The sequence below is a fragment of the Silene latifolia genome, chromosome 1 (genome assembly GCF_048544455.1).
Source record: "Silene latifolia isolate original U9 population chromosome 1, ASM4854445v1, whole genome shotgun sequence".
In the NCBI taxonomy this organism is placed as follows: Eukaryota; Viridiplantae; Streptophyta; class Magnoliopsida; order Caryophyllales; family Caryophyllaceae; genus Silene; species Silene latifolia.
In genome coordinates this window covers 10,336,910-10,361,976 of record NC_133526.1, presented here as the reverse complement: position 1 = coordinate 10,361,976, position 25,067 = coordinate 10,336,910, and the positions used below count along the sequence as shown (strand labels likewise).

Sequence of the window (25,067 nt, the reverse complement as noted above, 5' to 3'; positions counted from 1 at the left end):
GAGTAAATATTATAGTCAGTGACTTATTTTTTCCTTATTTGTCATTTTACAAAGGATTAAGATAATCTGCTAATTTAAATATGCTAATTACCAAACACCTCTAACTAAAATCTGCTAATCTTCACAATCGTTTCTGCCAATATTAATCTGCTGTTTACCAAACAGGGTCATAATTCATGAGATATTAGAAATCTCAGGAATTAGGTAAGTAACCAAACAAGGCCTTAAATCTTAGTTCTTCAGTCTTACTGATTTCCTTACTTATATTCAAGATTTTATGGAATTTAAAACATTGAGTATTGAATTAATGTTTTTTTATCAAGAATTTCCTCATATTTATACAAACCATTCGAGCTTAACATAATACTTTCATATCCTTTAAACCTAACATTTTTTTTTTATAAAATATTTCTAAGAAAAATATAAGAGCAATTAAATTGAATGGATGGAATGACTTTTTATATCATAATGCACATGATCAAAATCTTCTTTTTTTATCTCAAAAATCACAAAAAAAAAAAAAAAAAAAAAAAAAAAAAAAAAAAAAAAAAAAAAATATAGACATCTCAAACGTGTAGAACCATATGTTTTGAAATAAAAAGGCCCCAATGTTACTATTTTGGTATACATCTTGTGTTGGTACTAAACGACACGTTTCGTTAAGAGTAGGTGTTTGACGGTCCCCCTTGTGCACTTGCGCTCGGGGTGTGACTCTGAGAATCTTTTTAGTTTGGGCATAACCCACCCACGTGCACAGCCATGTCACTCCGTTGAATTCTCTTACTTGTGGCCCACCCCTGTCCTTTCCAACTTATTTCTCTTTGGTGAGAATGTGAGATTAGACATGGTAATATTGACCCGATATGAATAATCCGACCCAATATCCAAACTTAAGACCCAAACTGACCCAATTCGAAATAACTCGACCCAAATATTTATTATTGTACTCATTATTATTCACACATAACTTGGTAATAACTGGGCGGAAATAACTCGACCGGACCGACCCGACCCAAAGTCTACAAACCCGAAATCGACCCGATTAACCCGTTTGCCAATTCTAGGTAAGATGTCATGTAGCATTTGAAAGCATTGAAAAACAGAGGAAAACTGTAACCTTTGGTGCCAGTTTTAAGCTAATTTCATTTTCACCTTAGCTAATTTGAATAATTTTTAAGTTAAAATAAGTTGACAGGACAATTTGGGGACTTTTTGTATTATATTATCGTGTGTTTTACAGTTACAATTACACTCCCAATCTTTAAGGGGTAGGGGGTGTTTGGTTGGCTACTTTGGAATGAAATGGAATGGATTGAGTCCATTCAAGTGTTTGATTGGGTGATTTTGGAATGGAGTTAGATACCTCTTCTCCTTGGATTCCAACTTCATTCCTTCATTCTTATTATTAAAATGAACCAAACACGTTTTTAAAGGAATGGAATTAGAACCTCATACTACTAAGGTTTTTCATTCCAATCCATCCCATTCCTACGCACTGAACCAAACGACATACACACAAGACAACGTAACCCTATCCAATATATTACGGAGTACAAAAATATCCGGCCCATATACAATCGATATACTACCTCTCATCCACTCCAAAGGTAACATGGACCCACTTTTTCTCTCACAAAAAATGGATCCATGTTACCTTTGGAGTGGATGGGAGATAGTAAAAAAGAGATTATACGTATTTACTCCGTGACATTTTACAGAACAAGTTAACATTTTAAACTCAGCGAAGTAATATTTCAGAACAGCGCAGCATCATAGCAAAATGAAGGTGTATCATATGCAAAAGCATAGCCTCATCTTCAAGTATTATAATAATCATGGACAGACAAAAATTTCTTTACAATTTTGTCCACAAATTGGACGCTGAATATTAAGCCCTAATTTTTAACAAATTGCTAAATGGCATCGAATGTCACTTAAGCGACAAGGCTTCGGCTAATGGTTTGTTTGGGGAAAAGAATACTAATAGAAGATACATGTAAGAGGATTAGATTACAGTATAGACGATTACGGGTGCGCTTATAAGGACGGATGAGCGAAAACAGACTATGACCTACATTGTTATATACGGAGTACAACACAAGGAAACAAGCAATCACAGCTCTGCTCTATCTCCAGTATTTGTTATATGCGACTCGGAAATAGTATTTCGATGTCAAGAAGAAGCTTCTCTTTTCTCAATCTTTTGTACAACCCGGTTTATCTGGACCAAGAGAAACATCTCAATAAAAATTTAATAGTTGAGCAGAAAATTTAAAAAATAATTTGAAACAATGTCTTTTACTGTCCTAATACTTACCGCGTTTCTAGGGGTGGCCATGAAATCAAAGCTCATCTTGGCCGCCAATAGTCAGGAGCTGCAACAACAGAGGTCTTTAATTTCCTGGCTTGGGAAAGATGTCGATGCTAAAGAAACTAATTACTCTTGATCTAAAGAATATGGATGCAAGAGAGTAAACGAAAAATCAACAGAGCCCAGATAGCAGTCAGCACTAACCTCTTACGCCTGCTGAAACACCACCATCGGAAGGCGGTCCACAAGGAATGTGATTTTGGTGATGTACAGGAGGGGGCGGGTAAGCCCACGCATGATTTTGTGGTCTCATCGGTTCGCATGACGGACCAGCTGAAGGCTGATATGCGTAGTGATTCTCAGAATGCATAGAACCTTAAAACAAGGGCGCGAAAAGTCAAGTCAGCAAGAAACAGACAGCAAGGACTGACTGTATCATATACAACACAGTGAGTCTTGTATAAGATGGATCTCCCATGTGAGACGTCTACCCCATCATATAGTTATAGTCTTTAATAGGTTAGTCTCACATGTAAGACCATCTCGAAGTCAAAGTCAGAGGACTTACTGGGATATGGGGGCCTAGAGTATCCCCAGTTTTCTGTCAACTCCGGTCTTCGTGCCCCCCAATTTTCTGTCAAATCCTGTCTTGGCGGTCCCCAGTTCTCCGTCAACTCTGGTCTTGACGGCCGTGCGTGTTCTTGATCACCATAGAAATGACCATCTGAACTCCGGCCAAAGCGGTCTCGATTAGAATAGGATGGTGGAGGCGGAGCTTCCCTTTGAGGTCGAAATTGCGGATCTGCCGGATGGTAGGAGAAATGATTGGATGGGGAAGGATAAGATGGTCTGGTATTGTAAGCCTTATTTCCATATGCATTGGCATCAACTGGTTGAACATTATTTCCCGGTACAGGATTTTGCATCACAGGATACGAATTATAAGAGCAAGAACTGGTTGTTGATACGGGCATCTGCAAAGGATGGTGGACTCCTGGAGCAGATGGCCGTGATGGCATAGCTTCTGGCATACCCTACAGAAAAGAAGGCAAAAGAGGAGAAGTATTAAGAGAGGCCCAAAAATGCTGGAACAAGAGGCAATTTACTGAATAATAACCCAAGTCCTGACATACATTTCTACCAACAGGAAGATGTAGATCAGCGTCAACATGAGGCATGGCAGTCGCATGGGGAGCAAGTGAGCGAGGTGGAGGTGGAGGTGGTGGTGGAAATGGAGGTGGTGGAGGTGGCGGCAGTGGTGGATATGATAGCGGAGACGCTGGCAAAGGAGGTGGTGGAGGAGGCACATCGTGTGGTAAGGGCGGGCCAAATGTAGTAAACTGCTTTTGGCAGTGATGCGACTGATGCCCATTAGCAATGGCAATAGTTGTTGTATCAAGTTCAGTCTCACAGGAGGGAGCGACATCTTCCATTTCAAGCTCTCCGTCCACATCCTCCAAAATATGCCTATGTTTTCTAGATTCTGGCAATGTTGTCGTCGCATGAGTTTCTTCAAATTTAGTCTCGTGCTCTGGTGTAACAGCCTCAAAGCTCCCACCATCTGAATCACTCCCGTCTTCTTTTTCTTCTTCTTCTTCTTCTTCCTCCTCCTCCTCTTCTTCTTTAAGCATACGGAGCATGCAAAAGCCAGAAAGCTCCATACTTGAATTGCTGATTAATATGAAAAAGAGAGTGTGTGAATCATTTGCACATTGTTAAAAAAGAAGCATTTCCATGTAGTCAGGAATGGGGAAAACATAAACAATCCAACATAAATCAAACATAAGACAATTTCTCACTTCTTCAGTACTCCTATAACAAAAAAAAAAAAAAAAAAGACCCTTTAGGTCATAACCCACAACCTCGATCACCTAACTTCATGTAAATGCCAAATATAAATATATAAGACATCAACTTAGAATACACAGGACAGAAAGGTAGCAGGATCTATGGCCAGATAAGGTTGAGCTTTTGGTGATTTTTCACTTTGGAAGCTTACAACTTACAAGCCTTTGAGGTCGTCACCAACACACATCCTACCCTAAGAAAAGCAGTCCCAACTTTTTGCCAAGAATACACAACCCAAAACACCACGGCTCTCTACCAAAGCTTTCCGGAGCTCCTCCGTCTTCAGTCCTCACGAACGAAGTGTACTATACTTCAATAGTAATCATATTTAATCAAGCAGAAGAGGACTTGATGATTAGTATCCTCAATTTAAGAGGAAAATCATTGCCGCCTCTCCCTCTTCACTCCACCACTCTGTAGTTGTGTTACATGTGTACATGTGCCTAGAACTCAAAATCACCAACCAGGCATCCCCGTCGGGAATTACCTATCAATTGTGACCAAATTCACCTTTTACACTAAATTTCTTATATACGAAAAGGCGTGTTTAAAAACACAATGGATTACGATGTTACCACTACTAGCGTGATCGCAAACAAGTCAAACTTTCCAGGGCAATCTAGGTACATTTGCATACAGAAAAAAGGATGGTCCTAAAATAAGGAGCAATATAGTGATTGAGGTCCCACTCAACATACACAGTTAAGTTGGAGAATAAAATCAATCAAACTGTACACCAAGTACTTTAGGGTCATAAAATAAATAGAACAATTGAGGTGAGTATGCGTGATGACTGCCAAACACCAAGATTTTGGTAAATCAGAAACTCGGACAACAAAGTGCATTAAACCCTATACCTTCTAAGATTAAGTAAAAATAACCATAGCAATGAGTTAAAGAGAAAGCTGACCACAAATAACTTTGGGACCAAGGCTTTCTTCTTGTTGACATGAAGAGTTAAAGCGTGAAAAAGAAGAAGTAAAAAAAGAAAAAAAAAATACGCGCTATGACTTCGGGTCATGTTGTGCCCATAATATATTTTTCCCCATGTAGCAGTTCCATAGGTGAATAGAGTAATATACAAATCCTTTCAAATATTGAACAAACTACAACTTGTATATAGAGATACTTCCAACACAAGAAATTATCGAAACTCAATTACATTTGATAACACACAATATTACGCATGCCTTTCGTGGAATGATACAATAGATAAAAAGTTCTGAATGGATCTCACTAAGCACCATACCTATCCATAACATTAAGAAGCAATCATACTCGAGGAATTATTGTGAGTTACTTTTGTCTTGGTACGTATCAAAGATCAACAATTCAAGACATACTGTCTATCCAAGTAAAGACGATAGATATTACTCTGGAATGTTCAGTGTATGAACAATATAGCACTATGCAATTGTTCTTCGCTTGATTATTACATTACATATTGCAGGTGTAATGCACTTTGCAGATGAAAAGTCTGCAATGCTAACTAACTCAGAAATAAATACACAAATACTAACATTGACTTTTTACAGTACCTTTCCCTTGCTAAAAATGTAAAATTATGCAAGGTTCAACCATTGGCATTTCCATCCAAAAAATTATCACTCTCACATCGTTTCACAAAAACATGCATCAATAGTGTACACTAGTTGGAAGGCCCGTGCGATGCACGGGGCTCCTATTAGGATTATCTGTAAAAATATATTCTTAAGTTAACAAAAAAGTCCAATTATGTTTAATCATTGATGAAAAAAAAAATCATGGTTGGTATAGTTGATTGATGAATTATTAGTGCTTTTACCGTAAAAATTTAACTTTTATAATATCAAGTGATTTAGTTATAATATGTACTTTGCTTTTTCATTGTCGCGAGCACAATTGGTTTTTAATTCAATAAAAAACGCTCTCTTTGTAAACATGGTGCAGCTCACCAAGTCTAAATTATTTTAACCTACAACAACTACGTAAAACCGAATGATGTTACGTAAAACAACAATTATCATAATTATATATAGTGTGTTCAAAGAAAATGTTTGATCTCTTAAACATAATTTTACCTTGATTATATATATTTACAATTAAGAGTATTTGCTCCTTATAAACTTCTCGCAATAACATCAAATCCAAACTGAATTCCAATAGAATTATTAGTCTCTAAACAACAATAAAAAATATCTGTGATTCTATTGGATAGAATGCACGGGGCAACATCATTTATTAGTTTTATGACACTATTTAAAATCGTTGAGTTACCAAGTTAGTATTTTATGGCAACGCTGAAACGTTGGTTTACGTTACCATGGTCTTGTAATAGAAAACTAATAAGTTTAACAAAAAGTCAAATCATGCTGAAAATGAGAGCAAACAAAATTTCGGGAGTTGATTTAGATGAGGAGTGCTTAATTATCAGTTCCCCTCACAAAAACGCAACAAAAATGTTGACATTTAGTATTGGCTATATCAGTTGTATAACATTCACAAATATAATTGGATTGTAGAGTTATTATTCCTATAATCTCACGCGTCATCGGTTTTTAACAGAAATAGTCTTTGACTACTTACAATTAAGACTACTTGTCCTTAAAAGCTTCATGCAAAACATATAGTACGACACATAATTTGATAAATTTGTGAAACCTTTTTTAATTTGTAAATAATGTCCTTCGTTTGGCCTCGATACATTTGGTCTCTATCACGATGAGAACCTTAATTCCTTGGATGACGTTGTTCTTTACGCTTCTACGTAAAGGTGGTCATTACTAAAAACTGGTTTCAGCACATAAATTCCAACATGATTAAGTGATTGTCCCTGACTCTTGTTTATTGTAGCGTAGCATAACCTCAATGAATATTGTCTCCGCTTAAGAACGAAAGGAATCTTTGTAACCGAGAAAGTCATTTCTATGGATCGGTTCAGTACCTTTTGCCAACTTTGGAACCCGTAATTATCTTCCTTTCTATTTCGAATTTCCCAAGGCGATTGATAATAAGACAATGTCTCTTTAGATAGTCCTCTTACGGAGTTGATGTTCCTCAACAACATAACCGACTAAACATCTTGGTAGAACATACCATTATGAGTTATGTTAAAAAAATTCATCATGTATAATCCCTTCCCTTCTTAATAAACATCTTTCCCATTGCTTCTCAAAGGTCAAACGTCTTTTATAACTTTGACCATTAAATATATCAAAAGTCATGGTCAAACTAATGTATTGACTACACTGCAAAAGCAATACATTGGATCATTGGGAAGAGGATGACGTACATTTAGTGTGAATTTCCTAAAAGATAATGAATTTTGCTCCCAAAATCTAACGGGACTAAAATACTCTACCAAGTCTCGAATAATAGGAAAAAAACGACTCCTAAAACCAAGGATGTCATACGGGTGAGGGGACAGGACGAATGTAGGCTTTCTCATACCCATATTAATTTGAAAAATTACATGCCCTTAGTTGTCACAAGTAAAAAAATTCAAAACTATAGATCAACTTGTGTAGATCTTAAAATAGTTTGTTCCATATAAATGTTATATTCTCGCTTATTCTATAGTTTTCAAATATTTCTGATATTTTATTTTCTCATATCTAGCTAACACTCATGGTTGACATGATTTAAAATTCAGTTTGAGTATGAAACTTTATTTATATTCGCTGCATCCAAGACAAAAGAGATATATTTGGACAATTGTGATAGATTTTCCTTTTGATCAAATCCGTTTTCTTACTGTAGAGTTAACAATTTTCTTATATGGAACACTATTTATCTTGAACCAATTGCTTATTTATTCTATTTCTCATGATTATGATATATACGTATTTTTTGTTACAATGTCTCATTGCTAACATTTATTCTGAACCAATAGCTATTTATTTTATTAATCAAGTTTATACAATTAAAAATGGAACATGAGATTAACTCCTAACAATAGGTTCAAATGTAAGTAAACATGGTAAAAAAAATATCAAAAAGAAATTAATTTGATATTATGAAGGTCAAGAGATCATGAAATTAAAAAGCTCGTATTTAGATTCTGTTTCGAAAAAAATAAGCTTAAATTTATCAAACCAAAATTTCATTTATCTTTTTTGTTGTAAGTATTTGGTGGATAAATTATTTACCAAAATAAGCGAAGCATGTGAGAAATAAGCTACCTTTTTTTTAATACTTCAATTTATAATATTAAATATGGAGTACTTACTATGTTCTTTTATGCCATATTATCAAAAAAAAAACTATCTTTCGGTTAGTTTAAAAAGCATTTTTTAGGTTAACTGATCGATTCCGAATTTTTAGTTATCTTTTAAGCTCGTTTTTTAAGTTTTAGTTGATTTTTATAATGAAATTTGAGATATAGTATATGAATAATGTGTATGACATTAATATACCATATAATTAGTTACATAGTGTATTTTGAGTATGTAGCACCTACTATTTCATAATGGTTAGATTATTTGGATATATGCTGGTGGTATATATGAAATTTTGTAGTAGATGAAATTAGGTGATACTACTAATGCATGAGTCTACAACCGATCATCAACTCATCATATGAATAACACTATGAGTTGTTCCATTGTTACACAAAAGCTTTGAGTTGTTTAAACCCCCAAATTCTACTTTAGTTTTTCTCGGTTTCATTCAGGGGTCTAATGATCTCCACATTCTTATAGAAAGTAAATTAGTTAAACCAAAATAGTAACATATATAGATTAGTTAAATGTTTTATGTATTGATAACTTGAATGTATATGGAGGCATTTATGTTTATGATTTCTATACACACACTGCAATGATTATTTAGTGATTACATTTTGATGAAATCGTAATTTATATTTCGTGTAATTACGTAAAATTACAATACATCATCTTAACATAACACTTTAATAAATAAATTCATCTTTTATCCGACAACTTCTTGTATTTTGATGCGAGAATACAAACTAAAAATGTATGAGACCATAAGTGGGGTAAAATAAATATGATAACTTGAACTATTATGAATTTCTATTATCTATTTGATAATTTTAATCTACTCATATTAGAATAATTTTATTAAAATATATTTGATCTACTTATATTAGGATAATTTTATTAAAATTTGTTTTACTATTTGATAATTTTAATCTACTCATATTAGGATAATTTTATTAAAATATATTTGATCTACTTATATTAGGATAATTTTATTTAAATTTGTTTTAAATACTAAGAAATCTACTTTTATTAGGATAATTTTATTTCTTTCTTTTTTCGAAATCTACTCTTGTTAGGATTTCTAAAAAAGTTTCTATTATCTATTTGATAATTTTAATCTACTCATATTAGGATAATTTTATTAAAATATATTTGATCTACTTATATTAGGATAATTTTATTAAAATTTGTTTTAAATACTAAGAAATCTACTTTTATTAGGATAATTTTATTTATTTCTTTTTTCGAAATCTACTCTTGTTAGGATTTCTTAAAAAGTTGGACTCTTTAATATCGCTCGAAATGTTCCTGCTTTATATATATGTATTGATTTACCCAATGTCCTCAATTTACTGTATTTCTTGTATGAGAAATATTTTATAGAGGTTATTTGTTCTATTATTGGATATTTGGAATTCAGCATGTATTTCTTTTTATTCTAACTTGCTTTTATTGTTAATGTTAGGAATATCAACGACTTTGAGTTTAAACCCAAAATAACCTTAGTGTTTGTACTTTGTCCATAATCTATTGCATAATTCCACAAAAAAATACTCCCTCCTAGTCTGATTGTTGGTTCCTCTTTCTTTTTCCATGCTAGGCGGGTGTTGGTTCCGCTTTCCTTTTTTGGTAAGTTTTGTGTGGTCCAAATTCAATTTCATGTGGGTAAGGTGTTTTGTGTGGTCCAAATTCATTTTCTTAATTTTAGTGTCTAAAAGAAAGGGAACCAACAATCAGACTAGGAAGGAGTATATAAAAACTGTACAACCAAAATGTCATCAAGTTAGTGGATTTCTTGTATACGAAATATTTTAGAGAGAGGATCCATTCTATTATTAAAACATGAAGTTACTGATGTCATACACTTTTGACAATTTGGACAAGGATTCATTATTGTGGACAATTTGGAGTCTAGACCCAAACCAAAAGATCGATGGGTATATTATGTTTAAACATTATCGAAAAGATTATTTGTCATTTTTAATAAATCAATAGCCCTCACTGTACTCATTTATCGATTTTATTCCACGGTTGTATCATGCACACAGAATAACCTACATTCTTTAGACGCATATCTTCAAGAATCCTTTTTTATCGTTTTTTTAACAGCAGGAGAACTAGAGCAATTCTACGCAAGACTTCCTTATCCCCTACAAGTCCCACCAGATACTCATACACTCAACCGCACTCAATCCTGACCCTTTTCAATTCTTACCAGTTCATTTCTCACTCCTCACATCCTGCGCCATACGTACACCCCTACTGCCACCACCATCCCCACCTTGACCACCACTACTTTAGCCCCAAAATATCATAAACGCCACAAATCCCAGTCCAACCACACTCCACCCTAAACCATTATTCGAGCTCCCTCATCCGCTTTCCAACCAAATCCGCAACCAAATGACACACTAGGGGTCTGTTCAGTGATTAACCTATTTTTAAGGAGGGGTTAAACAAGGTGTGCTGGCACGTCATGTGTGACAGTGGCCGCTGTGATGGTGGCTATCATGGGTGTGGCTGAGGCAGGGACGACCAGTGTGGTGACTGATATTGACGAAGGTAGTGGCTGAGGGAAAGAAAAAGAGTGTGTATGAGTGAATATAAAAACAGAGTAAAAAATACAGTTGAATGTGGTATCCTATTAAACTAGCCTCGTAAAAGAACTTATCACAGAATTAAGGCAAAAGTCATTCTGAAATCTCTAATATGGCAGGACCTCAAAATCTATTACTGACTACTAGTAACGATGAGAAATTCACAAATCAGATTACCTTCCGTACTCGTCAACCACCATGCCCTCCATATCGCGTAAAGGATCATCAAATGATCTCTCTGTCCTAGACATGCGGCCAGCAAAACCACTATTTGAACAGCTTAGCGATTCTAGATCCTCAATATGATGACGAATGATGGACTCTGGAAGGATCCTCTTTTCTTGCCACAGCCTAAGGACCTGAAAAAAAGAACAGCAGTGTACCATATGAACAAATGATGTTGATCAAAGTAGCTCAATAACTAGACATAAGTAGTTCAGACTTCAGGGCCACAGCCAGAGTAAAAAGATAGTTGTTCACTTGCCTTCAAGCATTGCCTCCGATTATCTCTAGCAGCTTGTCCAGCAGGGGCCGCAGCTGATACCATGCGTGCAAGTGTCTCCTTAAGAGCTGAGAAATATGAACCACCGACTTCACCTAGATATTTGAATTCCAGTTCAAAGAACACAGAATAGTTACAGCAAGAACAGGAAGTATGAATTCTGACTGGAAAATATGTTTCCCCTCCACCCTTTATAATAAGGGGGTGTTTGGTTGGGGGTGTTGGAATGGAATGGAATGGATTTGGGTGATTCTAGTGTTTGGTTGAGGCATTTTGGAATGGAGATGGATTCTAACTCCACCCAAACCCCTTGGAATCCAATAGCCACCTTTCCACTCAGGTTTCTAACTCCATTCCCCCTCCATACAATTTTAGAGTGAACCAAACAATAAATAATAGGTATGGGGTTCTAAATCCATCCCCTCATGGTATCTCATTCCATTCCAATCCATTCCGACCTTTTGAACCAAACGGCCCCTAAGTGATTATAGCAGATTGAGACATTTGATAATCAGTGTGGAAAGTTATACCTTTCAGACTTCGAGAGCTTTGTGCAATTGAGTCCACAAGAAAGAATAGATCAATCCGTCTGTGCATACTTGGTTCTTTTTCCAAATAAAGAACGAGAAGTTCCACTGCCTATACCCAAAAACTTCGATTAATTCAAAAACAATCTACATACTGGAAAAACATATAAAAAACCTTATTTGAAAAAAACAAATCTAGATGAACTATGTCCTAAATATTAAAAGCCACCACTTAGCCTTCGCTGTTTCGTGTTGTTTTTACAACACACAAGACAATTCAATACTCCAGTCAACCGCAGGTTAAATAAACTAGATATAATGCAGTCATCCACATCCATTAAAGACATGGAGTTGTTCCCAAACAACCCATGGTGAAAATTAAGCCGAGAATTGCATTGACCAACAACACATTCATAATAAAGAACCGCACACAATATGGTGAGCTATTTTACTATATTTCACAAAATCCAAATCCATTGTGTTATTGCTGTTTTGTTACGAGACGCATCTCATTACAAATTTACAATACAAATTGATGCCCGAAAATGTACTCAGTTTCCACAGAAAAACATTGATTCTAGATGTTGAAACGATACCATAACAATAGTAGATGAATTGACGATTTTAAGACACCAATTATTTCACTGCAATTTCTATCAAAGTTGACTTCACATGTGGATGAACACATTACATTACATCTTGATATAAGAGGTTATGTAGACTGAAAAGAAATAAAGCAACGAAAAAACCTCCATTGAAAATCCTAACCAACCATGTCATAGCCAAGTAAACCTGGCAAATCTGTCCTGAATGACCTGCCTCAATAACCCAACCCGCACCCGAACAAAGAACCCGAATATGGTACACAACCCAAATCAACAACCCTAACTGGCCCAACGCAAAAGTTAATTGTCGCATACTGACCATTATCCCTAAATAACTTGAAAACAACTTACTATAAAATGACTCCGACCCGAAATGACCCAACCAAAGCCGAATTCTTGCAAACCCGAATTGATTCGACCCCAAACTGACCCAACCCAAAACTGACTTGATTGACCCAGCCAGGCTAATTGAGAGGGGGCTAAACTCTAGAGAACTTCAGAAGTTTAAAAAAAATCTGGAGTTCACTGCAATTGTGAAACTTAATCCTCATGATCAAAAATAAAACTGAACCCGCAACTCCCCAATACAATTTTGAATTATTTTTTTCTGCCTTTGCTTTTATCAAACAACAATTAAAAGCGTCATCCTACACGGCAACTAATATGCCTAATCATAACATTCATAAGCCTGTTAATCATACCTCAGCTGCGACACCAAACTTTACACAGTCAACTGCTATTCGGGTTGCCCGGCCAATGCTCTCTTTAGTTCGAGATAATGATTCAAGAGTCAGCTCTAGAGATGCAAGGGTGGCCTTAACTTCTGCGAGATTGGTTCTTTCACATGACTTGTTCTGATGACAAATAATGGTATCTAAACAATTGTTTTCGCTGACATCTGAAACATGCATACTATGAGGTAGCTTCACATCAACAGTAAGATCCAGCATAGGTCGTGGATGACCATTATTAGTTATAGCGGCTGTGAGGTCGTTGGAGTGGGATACATGTTTCTGCACAGCTACTTCTGCAACGGACACACTTAAGCCATTATGATCATGCGAAGATCTACCAGAGATTGAGGCGCCATAACAAATTCTCTCTGATAAAGAATCATTCAGAGGAGACGTTGAAGCTTCCAAAACCTCTGTTGCAGTGTGCTTAACTTCTTCTCCAACCTCCAAAGCTTCACCTCTGTGTTGAAGACCCAATTACATACATATTAGAGAAACAAACACCCTGATAAGAAAAATGAAGTAAGAAGTTCCCTTCAAAGTCCAAACTACAAGAAAGTAAACACTCCCTTGAAGCACATAGTAAAAGTAAACAGACAACAACAATAACAATATGAACAGTAGTGCCATTCAGGAATGTATAGTGCTTCACTAGTCCTCAACTGTCGAATATCATGTTCTGAATCACCTTGATTTTATCTTACATGAAACAGAGCATCTTCAACCTACCAATTCTATTTGAGCTACAAAGTAGCAATGCCATTGATTAATTATTAGAGCATCTTGTTTGTTTTTGGACCGGAGGTTTATGCGAAATATTAAAGTGGTACCAGGCAAATATGAAAATGAAAAAAGGGTATCAGGCCACATGATTAGAAGTGCAGATTGACAAGTAGTAATAATAAGTAGTACTACTTGTGAAAAATTAAATATGATAATTAAATGTGCAAGACAAAGTAGCAACAGTAAAAATAACTATCCTATCCCACTTGTATCTTCCCATTTAGATCAAAGTGTCGTCTTGGACATTGCATAAAGTCAAATAGGAAGATACAAATGGGATAAAGGGAGTACAATAATAGCAATACTTACAAGCAACTAGCATTTATACATCCCTCCACCAAAGCACTTGGGGCATCATTAGCTGCACCACAAAGAAGCGTGGTACTATCATCGCGACAACCATCATTTACAGTAGCCGTTGGAGATACCTGGTCTGTGCCTCCCACAGAATGCAACTCAATCAGAGACTTGTCATTTTCCACAGCACCATCAACTAAATCATCATCTGCTTTGCCACATTCCTCTGAAGGTGACTCGATTATTTCAGCGGTCGATAATTCCAACATGGGCATGGACTCAACAACACTGGTCACTGGGTCCTGCAAAGCCAGAACCTTGGGAGCATCATGTGATATACCAATGGTGTCTGAGACACAGTGAACTTCGCTGTTTATACTAACAGCCATTTCCACAATATTATCTTCTGTACATGCCACGTCTCCAGAAGCCCTAATTACCACATTGGGTGTTGGTGAGCTACAAACGTTTGAAGCTTCAAGTTGTGAAGCATTATTACAATTAGACAAATCATTTTGCAACTCCAAGTTATTGCATGGTTCATCTTCTACAGCCACGTTGGAGCCAGACTCTATAGAAGGAAGATGGCATTTTTTATTAAAAGTTTTGGTGCAAGAATCTTCTACCACTGACGTTTTGGTCTCTTCCGCAGCATTAGCTGACATCGCCTCCAAGGCCCTATGAAGACGCTTTGATGGGGGCAATGCAGACTCGCAGTCAAATGTACAGCCTAATGGTTGGCTAGTCATAGCTTTTGAAGTTTGAGGCTTTGACTCTGAAGCCTGTGCACCACTGTCAGTGGGTGAGCATACCATAACCTCTGGGTAAGTGTTCTGAGGCTGAGACTTATTCTCTAGCTCCTGACTGTACTTACCTATAGGTGAAGATACAATTAGTTCATTTGATATTAACACACTCCCGTTAAGTTGAATATCTTTACATCTTAGGGTAGAGTCCTCCTCCCTTGCTACACAAATTGATGCAGACTCGGAAGATGTTTCCTCACTCCTTACAAGAGAATCAAGCTGTTGTTTCTCCTCGGAGAGCAATTTACCCATTCGAACCCTAGCACGTTTAACCAAAGGTAAGTGTTCGTCCCCTTCATTTTTAGTCTGATTATCAGACATAAGTACACATGACTCAGGCAATGGTATTGTGTCTTGCATAATCCCTATGTCTGTTTTAACTAGTCTATCACATCTTAATCCTAGACAATCACTTTGGACTCTTTTTCTTCCCGGATTCCTTTTTTTCCTTACAATAGAAGCCTTTGTTCTGAAATCGCTAGTACTCACCTCATGGTCCCCTTCACAACTACCATTGGCAATCTCTAATTGTTCACACTTATTTTCAGATTCAATGGCACTATCTTCATTATAGCTGAGGCCCTCAGAGTCCATAGCAACTCCAGACCCATTATCATCAAGTGTTCCATTTGAGTTGCACACTGGTGAACAGCCAACATTGGGGATAGAACCCTCGGGGGATCTTTTGCTTCTCTTAGCTTTTCTCAGAGGACCGTCCAAAAATCCATTTATACCACTATCAACAGAGTTTTTGCCACCATTACAATCTGAAACATCATTCCGAAGTCCATGTGACTCAAACTTTGATCCACTCCTAGACCTTTGAACTGGTCCTATCATTTGAATGGTACACCGCTGTGGCTGAAAGCTTCTAGCCTTTTTCCTTAAAGTGTAAGTGGTGGGTATGACCAACATGGATTCAACAGCATTATCAGCTGGCTCTTCCGAAGCCCTCCTTTGATCCAGAGACTCGACTTCAGTCACAGTCCTTGCCTCTTGCACAGCTAGACTTGGCTCATCTTTTGGTATAGGAGAATTTGAAGATCTGACTATGCAATCACGTATCATATCAGATTCTGTAGGATCAGATGCTCTTAGATCTCCAATAGCATTTTCATCAGGGAGTTCACCAGAGCTAACTTGATTCTTCTCCTTCAACTTATCATAACAATCAACGATCTCCTGCAAAGCACGAACAAAATCAGCACCCCTTCCCTTACGTTTGCCCAACAGAGAAACTTTTTTCTCTTCAGTGAATTCTTCAACATCAGCAGGATTGCAGAAGCCTCTGCATGTAACGAAGAACATAACTATTAATAATTTATCACTATGAGACACTAGCCTCGGGAACAGTATCAAAATAAGAGCTTAACCCTACAATACTACTGGTCAAAAACAGATCTCAACTTATTTATTTGAAAAAAGCAGTAACATAAAACTAACATAGCAGGAAAGGACAATCAATCAAAATAGATTATGTAAGGACCTTTTCTTACAAAGTGATCATATAGTCATATACATCTAATAGGATCTAGGGCAACAGACTCTTCAATGTCTCTCTCACGTGAACATGTTAACATCAAGACTTAAGATAGTGATTTGGACACTTGAAATTACGCATCAAAATTAGAAGTAAAAAAGCAAAAGCAGGCTCTGAACAGATATAGAAGACCACCCACTGGCATAGTTGACTTTTTACAAATGCTGTTAATTACATCAGACGAGTCTGGAAATCAGCCTAAGGGAGAATAGTATGGTGATTGATAACATGTGATACAATGATCGGGCGTTACAGAAAACATGAATATGGTGGTATTAGACAGGGATAAATCAGTATAAAAACTCAACAGAATGAGGTGAGCAAAACGAGTCTGACTGTATGATGCATTGGCTGGACATCGTAACCCTCACATAACAAGGTTCAAAGGCTAACTATCAAGGGCTCCCACATGACCCAGCGAATTACAATACATGTGAATACAAGTATACAACACACATTGCATACCCAATAGTGCATGCAAAACATAACTCCCATAGGCATGAACAAGGTTCAAAGGCTAACTATCAAGGGCTCCCACATGAGCCAGCGAATTACAATACATGTGAATACAAGTATACAACACACATTGCATACCCAATAGTGCATGCAAAACATAGCTCCCATAGGCATGAACAATATCAACACAAAAGATACAGCTATTCCAATTAGGGAAATTAGTTAAAATCACCTAGCCATTCCAACTTAGAAACAGTAAAAGGGATTTGGAATTGAAAAAGAGAAGTGCAAAGATATGTAATTATCTGTTAGAGAGAAATACAACGGTGAATGAAAAAATCTGTAACTTCAGTGTAGATATAGAAGTTCATCCTATCACGACTTAGAAATTTTATGGTTGTGCTTTTCGTAAGAGTTTTAATTATTGTGCCAAAAGCTCCTTCTCACCAGCAAAGGATAGACTCGTAAAAACACAGAAATCAGATTAGAGACATGAACTATATACAATTTTATCCGGAAAAACAAGAGAAGATGAAAGTGGTTCAACACGAGCTAGACTAAGCAAGAGATTAAGGCCTTGTTTGGATGTGGAAATTGGAGGCAGAGGGAGGGATGGAGACAATTTCCTCCTTCCCCACCCCTTCCCCTCCCCTCCCCTTCCCTCCCTTTCCATTCATTTTTGGCATACAAACAAGGCCTAAGGTATGAATGGATACAAAAATAGGAGGGAAGGAAGAATGGAGCATGGTGTTTTCCTTCCAAATCTTTTATAACTTAGAAAAAATTTAATCTGCCTGAAGTGCTGAACAAAGGGAAATTGGATTCATCCATCTCCCTCCACACAACTTACTATCCAAAAAGAAGAAAAACTCTAACGCATTTTCTTCCTTCCAACATGAGCCTAAGTGCCTAGCCAACAAACAGACAGGTGCTAAGCAACAATCACAATTTGTGGTAAAAAGGTTATTACAGTGTCTGTACAGCAGTAAGGACAGGAAAACAATCTCATGTATGTGAAATATACTCAAAGAGCGAGACAAAGAAAGAATCGTACAGCCAATAAACATTGGCTGTGTCAAATATATGTCCATGAAATCCCAAGTCCAAATAGGTGGAAGGTGCCATAATGGCCTGAACAAAATAAAATGATCTTTGGTTCAACTGCTATATTTTAAAGATACTTGAGCTGGAATCAAACTTATCGCAAGACCATAAAGCCATACAGAACTTCTATACATATCAGACTTATTGTGGGATCATATATTTAAATAGATGCCCACTGAGCACCCAAATGCAGGGTTCAAAATCTCGGCCGAGTTGTATCGTATTGGCTGAGTTGTATCGGATTTTCACTCTACCGATACGAGATATCGCCCGAGAAATCACCGAGATTCTCCGCGATCCGTCCGTGACGACCGATTAAGGACCGATTATACCGATACCGCGACTACGACCGATACCGAGATTTAAAACCATGCCCAAATGCTCAAATATTTTTACGAAGACTACTTCAAAACATCTAGGCTATCCCAATGCTCAAAATATAACTTAAAGCCATAAACACAAAAGTTGTGGAGTAAATATGGGTTTTTGAGAGGCAAATGGTATAATCTGGATAGTTAATGAATAAATTCCTGGTGGTTAAGTGTAGAAGATTACTTAGAGACACAAACTGAGTTAAATCCAAGTTCGAAATCTCCGTTAAAACACACACAAGACTAAAGTTCACATCAAGTGATGAAAAAAAATTTAGGATGGGAGAGCAAGGGTCACAATCTATTGAACCAAAGCCACAAACGATCTGAAACTGAAACAGTTACTTCACTCTTATATTTTAATTAAATCTTGAGAGCCCAGGCCTAGAACAGCACCTACAGCAAAATACTTGAGATAAAAGGCGCAATATTTTACTTAAAATCGAAGAATTATTTGTTCTTATTATTTCCACAGAATCATTCTGCGGGCCTTCAAAGTTCAAATACACCAGAGGAATAATTATATCGACAACAGTTTTAAGAATTCCCCTTGTTCACAGAATCACAGCTGTAACAAAAAACTTTCTACAAACCACAGGCTGCAGGTAGCCAGCGACACAATCTACAATCCACAACACATATCAGCTAGGTTCTTAAAATAATGGTCACTTGAATATGTGCTTCAGGAAATGAAGCTTAACTTTCATAACTCTTAGTATTATTAATGGAAGAACTGACACAGAGAGAAAATAGAGAAGCAAGAGACAGTAAAGTGCTAACCCAAAAAAGCCACTGAAAGAAAGAAAACAGGAAGTTTTAACTAAAAACTAAAAAGACAGTCACCTAACAAGGTCATAATATTACTATTTATGGATCATATGAGTCCTTGGTCATCAATTTTGCATGTGGTACAAATTTAAAACGACCCCTGAAAAAAACAAACAAGGTCCAATCTTCCGGGTCTATTGTCCAAACTTGATCTTAGAAAGACTTTGAACAATGTGTCTTGGGTTTTCCGAAACACTGGAAAGGATGGCTTTTCCTAGTATGGAGAATAAATTTTGTGTGTTTCCACTTTCCACCAGGTAGCTGCTAAAAGGGAACCTACTGGTATCTTTGCTAGTTCTAAAGGCCTTCATCAAGGTGACCCACTGTCGCCACTTCAGTTCATATTGGTTAGAGACTCCCTTAGTATTTGATAAGAAAGGCAGTGGGAATGGGGGTCTTAAGATGGTGTTAACACTGTCTATTTCCAGATTCTATCCTATCCTAATATCTTAAACTCGACAAAAGAAAATGGGGTGGTTAAATACGTGTTTTGGCCTTATTTGAAGCAATGTATAAGCGGTGTAAGATATTAATCTTATGAAGAACGATTATTCCAGCACGGACAGTTTAAGGTATTAACCAGTAAGCTGATTTATTTGGTTATGGACTCAATTATCTCTGTTCTTCGAATTCAACTGTCGTCTTGGTGCTTCCTATAGGAACAACATTTGTTTGGAATTCCGTCATTGTGAGGTACACGAAACTACTCTTGGAAGTGGATTGTCTAAGTGTGTCACTCTTCTAAAAAGCACTTTTGCAATCTGTACACTTTGTCTCTTTTCACTATCCCTTGAATTGGTACTTCAAAACACAAGAACTTAACGGAGATTTCGCGTAGGGTGAAAAAATCGCTCAAGGATTTCCATTAATTTACATTGTCCTAATTCCTAAGGCAATAGTCTTGGTATATGACATCTTTTAACATAATAATCCCACGCTTAAGGTTGAGTCAAAGTGGAGGTTCACCATTGAAGATGAGGCACTTGGAAACATGGAAGAATATCATTGATAATATGGGGTGCATATTCTAGGTTTATAGAGGAGCCTAATAGTTCTCAAGGAATTGGCCTTTAAATATCTACAACCTCTTCATGTTCCTCTGTGAGCTTTCAGCTAAAAGATGGAGCCAGAGAACTTCGACAAAGTAGCTTCTAGATCTTGTGTTATCCGAATTGTATGAAAACTTAACGCTTGATAGATACTGACAAATATGCTTTTAGTTGAATTTGCTCAATAGGTTTATTAGCCCTATCCAGCATATTTTCATAACTTACTTATAACCCTAAAAACATACTATATGTCATGAACCATTACAACTCCCATTTATTTTCATCAATGTACAATTTTTCCACAAATTACTAACACTGCCTCCTTCCCGAACAAATTGACGACTTTTAAATTTTATTTTGTCCTAAGATGATTGACTTCACTTCTTTGTTAATTTGATATTGAAACAATCTAAAAACTACTCTCAATCAAAAGAGGAAATTTGAATGGGGTCAAAAATGAATAAAAACATACAGGTCAAATACGTACATCTTGTATATTTTCATAAAATAGAACCTTGATTGAGATAATCAAAGGGATAAGGCTGTAAAGCAATGTTGTATCACTCTATGGCACTGAATGTTAGGCTAAAACGGTATTGGTGGAAATGGTACACTATGGTCAGGGGCGGCCCAAAGGGCGTGCAATTTGATTCTTGAATCGGGGCCCAAGAAGACAAAGGGCCCTAAATTTTCAATATCCACTATGTTCCATTTCATCAGAGACCAAAGAAAGCTACAAATCCACTAAGCAGTTTACTAATTAATGCGGCCCATCCACACAGCACAAGACTAACAATATGTAATTCCATTTAGATTTCAAATACATTGCATTAACTGTCAGTCAAAAACCTTTTCATTTTCTTCAAACTTTCATATATTCATCACGCCTGCTTTTGAAAATATGAATCAATTCCAGATTTCTCACACAATACAATCTTCGGTCAATTAGTTTAGAAGTAATTGCATATAAATTTTTGTCTTCTTGTATTAATTTTTTGCCGACCCCAAATCATTTTGGGATTAAGGCTCTGATGTTGATGTTGTTGTTGTTGTTGCTTGTATTAATTTTTTATTTAATTTTTCATTTTTATTTTTATGTAAATTTAGTCTTGCATCACCCTAATCCCCCAAATCAATTCATTTGAGAAAATTAGAGGTTGATTTTGGATGTGAAGGAATTTCTGAACCTTACTGTTATGTGGGTTGAAAATTTCAATTTTGGATGCGACTAGGTTCTCATGGGCGCACATCATTCAATTGCGATTTAAAACGCACATTAAAGAGGTTTATTTTCCACCGAAAGAAAAGCAGCAAACACCAATAAGCATTAGACCTTGTAATGAAAATAACTTACATTTGTTGAGTTCCGAAGAAATGAACAAATACTTTCTTCCAATCTGTCGAATAACCCCATTTTTCTGGTTCACTTACCTAAAATCAAGAAGGAAAACAAATGGTCAGGATTGAAAAACAGGTGGAAAGAGAGCAACAAGAGTGAAACTGCAGTGTCTATGCTGAGGCAAGCAAAAGAGAATAGCAAAAAGAAAGGTGGGGGTTGAAGAGTTTATGAAGAACATAAGGAGGTGAACCCATATCCATAATAACATAATAAAGAAGAACACAAATACTCACGGATGGTCACAAATACTAAAAGGTAATGCCGGGAACATCAACCCTCATATCAGATACTACACCCATTCTTACGGCTATATCCCCACCTACTTCGATTAAGTAGCCTTACAAAAGTGACACGCGTGCATCACCAAGTGTATAAACAAGTGCTATTCATATGAAAAAAAGTTTTTTATTTTGCTTACAATGAACTATGCAAGTGTCATACCAATCTCCGATTGTGCAAGACATCTCTACGTGAGGTTACATGTAAGAGTTAGGATAATATAGCCCCCGCTCACACATTGCCTCTTCATGAATAAAAACAATCTAAAAGCGATCCATTCAAAATATTACTCCGTGGGCATTGTATTTTCCCTCCGTTTCTTTTCTAGCCTCTTTGCTACCCAATGAAGGGATTTTGTGTCAATCCCCTCCCTTTACATCCTACCCCCTATCCAAAGAAGGACTAAGTTCTTTTTTCTAAACAACACACAAACATCCGCAATCAAATATGAAAACAGCATTACCTCCGCGCCTCAATGGCTCCCGCAAAGCACGGGGTAAGAGTAAGAGGGATAGGATGTACACAGCCTTACACCTTCACCCTTGTATAGTTGTGTTAAGTGTTAACAACACAAATAGGCTGTTGGCAAAGCCCGGTTTTGTCCCACCAGCTTGCAAATTCATGTCTACGACTCTTAACTTCAACAAATCCATAGCAATAATCTTATCTACCACTATAGAATATGCTCAGTAAATCCGGTAATACAACCCATCACAACTAGAGTCTTTTAAAATCCGATGAAAACCTCAACCTTTACCCCACGATGCCGAACCCCTATAACCTTTATAGCTTTACCCACTCTATTAAACTATATGCCTCTACATATATGCACATACATAACCTTTCACGAAACAAAAGCGATACCAAAAATACATTTTACAGTAAAATCTGTTCATCTAAAGGTACTACAGCAGATCCATAGACAAACAAATATCATACAAAAACACTCAAAACAAACCCTTAACAAACAAGACAAGACAAGAGTAATAGTTCGTCCTTTTGCCCAAATCATCTGTTTCCGTTTGATTAAAAAAGGTAAACAAATGATTGAGACGAGACGAGGGGAGTAAAGAACATACCGTAGCGGGCCAGGCCGGAAAACCTTTGACCTTAGCAAGAACAAGATCACCGACTTTCCACTGCCGTCGCGCAGCGGCGGCGGCAGCTGCTTTACTACCCTTCCTTTTACTGGACCCCATCAAACACCACCGCACCAATCACCACCCCCTCTTTATTACCGTTATCCGAACCAAAAAGACACGAAAAAATAAACAAACCCTAAATCGTGAAAACCCCCAAATTGAAAAGTGAGCGCAAACACAAAAATCGACGAATCCCTAATTTGTGACCATCAAGAGATACGCTAGGGTTTGGAATCGAAATCAGAAACATTGAAATTGGAGAGAGAAAGAGTGAAATTTGAAATTGAGAGGGTTAAAGTGTGATAATATTAACCCTAAAAAGAGGAGAGAGAAAGGAGGAAGGAGGAAAGGGGGGAAGAAGAGGGTGGGGGAATGCTAACGTGCGCTCTCAAAGGGTGGAGTTGGGTTGTTTTATTTTTTATTTTTTTATTTTTGGTTTTTAATTTTGAATTTTAATGCGGTGAATGGATGGGAATTGGGATTCATGAGGGGCATTATGGACTTTTACAACAAGGTTAACTAAGGTAACATACAGTAGTACCACTCTACCTGTCTTACTGGACTCCGGAGTTTCAACACTTTGCGTGTGTTTTTTTTCGTGTTTAGGAGGACGGTGAGAGTAGATAGCGATTAGTTGAGAAAATGGGTTTTGAGTTTGTGTTTCTGAAAAATCGGATTTATTTTTTGGTTTTATTAAATGTAGAAAATCAAATTTAACAACTTTTTAGTGACAAATTCAGAAATCTCCTATTCTACCAATTATTGGTGCTGTTTGACCAAGCTTAAAAAGTACTTTTGTAATTGAAAAAGTAGTAGCTTGGTCAAACATGTAAATTAAAAAGTTTTAAAAGTGCTTCTGAGAAGTCAAAAAATGATTATTTACCCCCAAAAGGAGAAGTAGATATTTACTACTTCTACTTCTACTTTTTACATAAAGAACCAAATAAGCAAACAAAAGTTGTATTAAAGTAGTTAGGCCAAACATATAAATTTTGTGAAAAACCACTTTTACAAAAGTATGGCCAAACAACTAAATTTTTTCCGAAAAGTAACTTGTGAATAAACTCCTTTTAAAAAGGAAAAGTCATTTTGCATAAGCAAGGCCAAACAGCACCATTGTGTACTACCATTCATTCATTTTATATGTGATGTATTGTATTATATACGGACAACTACTACGGAGTATACATTTAATTAATACTCCATATTATCAAATTTTAACCATAAATGTATTTAATATTTAAGAATCGTAGACTACGACATTAAATTTAAAAAGTTACTCTAATTTTTAACTCTTAATAGAATCATTAATTTTTACCTCTCTTTTTACCTCTTAATACAACACAAAAATGGAAATTAATGTAATTTTTATCTCTTAATACTAACCATTTATAATGTAAACTATTATAATAATTAGTGTGTACTTAAAATAAAAAGAATATATATTTTAGTGAATATAATAACTAATAAAAAAATTACACATGTAAATTTTTTTCGATCTACTTATACTCAGGGGCGGACCCACATGCAACTGAGGTGTAGCAGTTGCTACACCAAACGTGAAAAACTCCTTGAGAAAAGCTTTGATTGCTTCACCGTTAATTGTTAATTGTGTCATTAATACAAACTTCTTTCCTATCTTCAAATGGCGATACAACATACCATGCACTTTTTTTGATTTTGTATT

The 25,067-nt window shown here is 36.3% G+C and overlaps 1 protein-coding gene across 3 annotated transcripts; it reads right to left on the bottom strand.

Annotated features, from left to right (window-relative positions):
* Positions 1–1,796: 1,796 nt before the first annotated feature.
* LOC141598087 (protein HUA2-LIKE 2) lies at positions 1,797–24,031 on the bottom strand. 3 transcript variants are annotated; one of them, XR_012523263.1, is made up of 12 exons: positions 23,318–23,827; positions 21,915–21,991; positions 14,419–16,500; positions 13,294–13,786; positions 11,991–12,099; positions 11,443–11,555; positions 11,136–11,317; positions 3,445–3,982; positions 2,880–3,345; positions 2,516–2,686; positions 2,318–2,401; positions 1,797–2,221 (listed from the first exon to the last, which is right to left on the bottom strand). XR_012523263.1 is itself a non-coding variant. In XM_074418065.1 (12 exons), exons 2-11 carry the CDS (start codon positions 21,972–21,974, stop codon positions 2,350–2,352), a joined length of 4,134 nt encoding a protein of 1,377 aa, XP_074274166.1. In that variant the 5' UTR covers positions 21,975–21,991; positions 23,318–24,031; the 3' UTR covers positions 1,797–2,221; positions 2,318–2,349. The 3 variants fall into 3 exon arrangements, 2 of the variants coding, with proteins under 2 accessions (XP_074274166.1, XP_074274165.1); XM_074418065.1 differs by having other exon boundaries at positions 2,318–2,375; positions 14,419–16,394; positions 23,318–24,031; XM_074418064.1 differs by having other exon boundaries at positions 2,318–2,375; positions 23,318–24,001.
* Between the last annotated feature and the right edge of the window lie 1,036 nt (positions 24,032–25,067).

Bases quoted from the DNA above. Each gene is read 5' to 3' on its own strand.
- LOC141598087 (XM_074418064.1), bottom strand. From the start codon at position 23,437: ATGGGGTCCAGTAAAAGGAAGGGTAGTAAAGCAGCTGCCGCCGCCGCT. The intron at 11,556-11,990 runs GTATAACTTTCC...TCAAATATCTAG, and splicing joins AAGCTCTCGAAGTCTGAAAG to GTGAAGTCGGTGGTTCATAT. The intron at 11,318-11,442 runs GCAAGTGAACAA...TCTTTTTTTCAG, and splicing joins ATCGGAGGCAATGCTTGAAG to GTCCTTAGGCTGTGGCAAGA.